General features: G+C 50.9%; 1 protein-coding gene across 1 annotated transcript; it reads right to left on the reverse strand.

Annotated features, from left to right (window-relative positions):
- Positions 1 to 6: 6 nt before the first annotated feature.
- Positions 7 to 266, reverse strand: LOC109132107 (proteoglycan 4-like; the record flags this gene model as incomplete). Its single annotated transcript, XM_019243223.1, has 1 exon — positions 7 to 266. A coding segment is annotated over one exon (237 nt), but the record flags the coding sequence as incomplete, so codon positions are not given.
- Positions 267 to 269: the final 3 nt, after the last annotated feature.

Here is a 269-nt window from a genome sequence, read left to right on the forward strand (position 1 = left end):
GGGGTTTTGAGAATTGAAAATGAATTTAATCAAAGAGTTACAAGAGGCTCTTCGTTGGTTTTGGTGGTGTCATTGGCTGCTGTAGCCTCCTCTTGTTTTGTTGGCTCAGTCTCCTTAACAGTTTCGACGACAGCTTCTTCGGTCTTCACCACCTCTGGGGCTGGCTCAGCTTCTGCAGGCTTGGCGGTTTCAGCCTCGGCAGGCTTGGCTGGTTCTTCCTCTGCAGGCTTGGCTGGCTCAGCTTCCTTCTGTGTCTCTGCTACATCTTC

Source organism: Camelina sativa, unplaced genomic scaffold (assembly GCF_000633955.1).
Source record: "Camelina sativa cultivar DH55 unplaced genomic scaffold, Cs unpScaffold22062, whole genome shotgun sequence".
Lineage (NCBI taxonomy): Eukaryota > Viridiplantae > Streptophyta > Magnoliopsida > Brassicales > Brassicaceae > Camelina > Camelina sativa.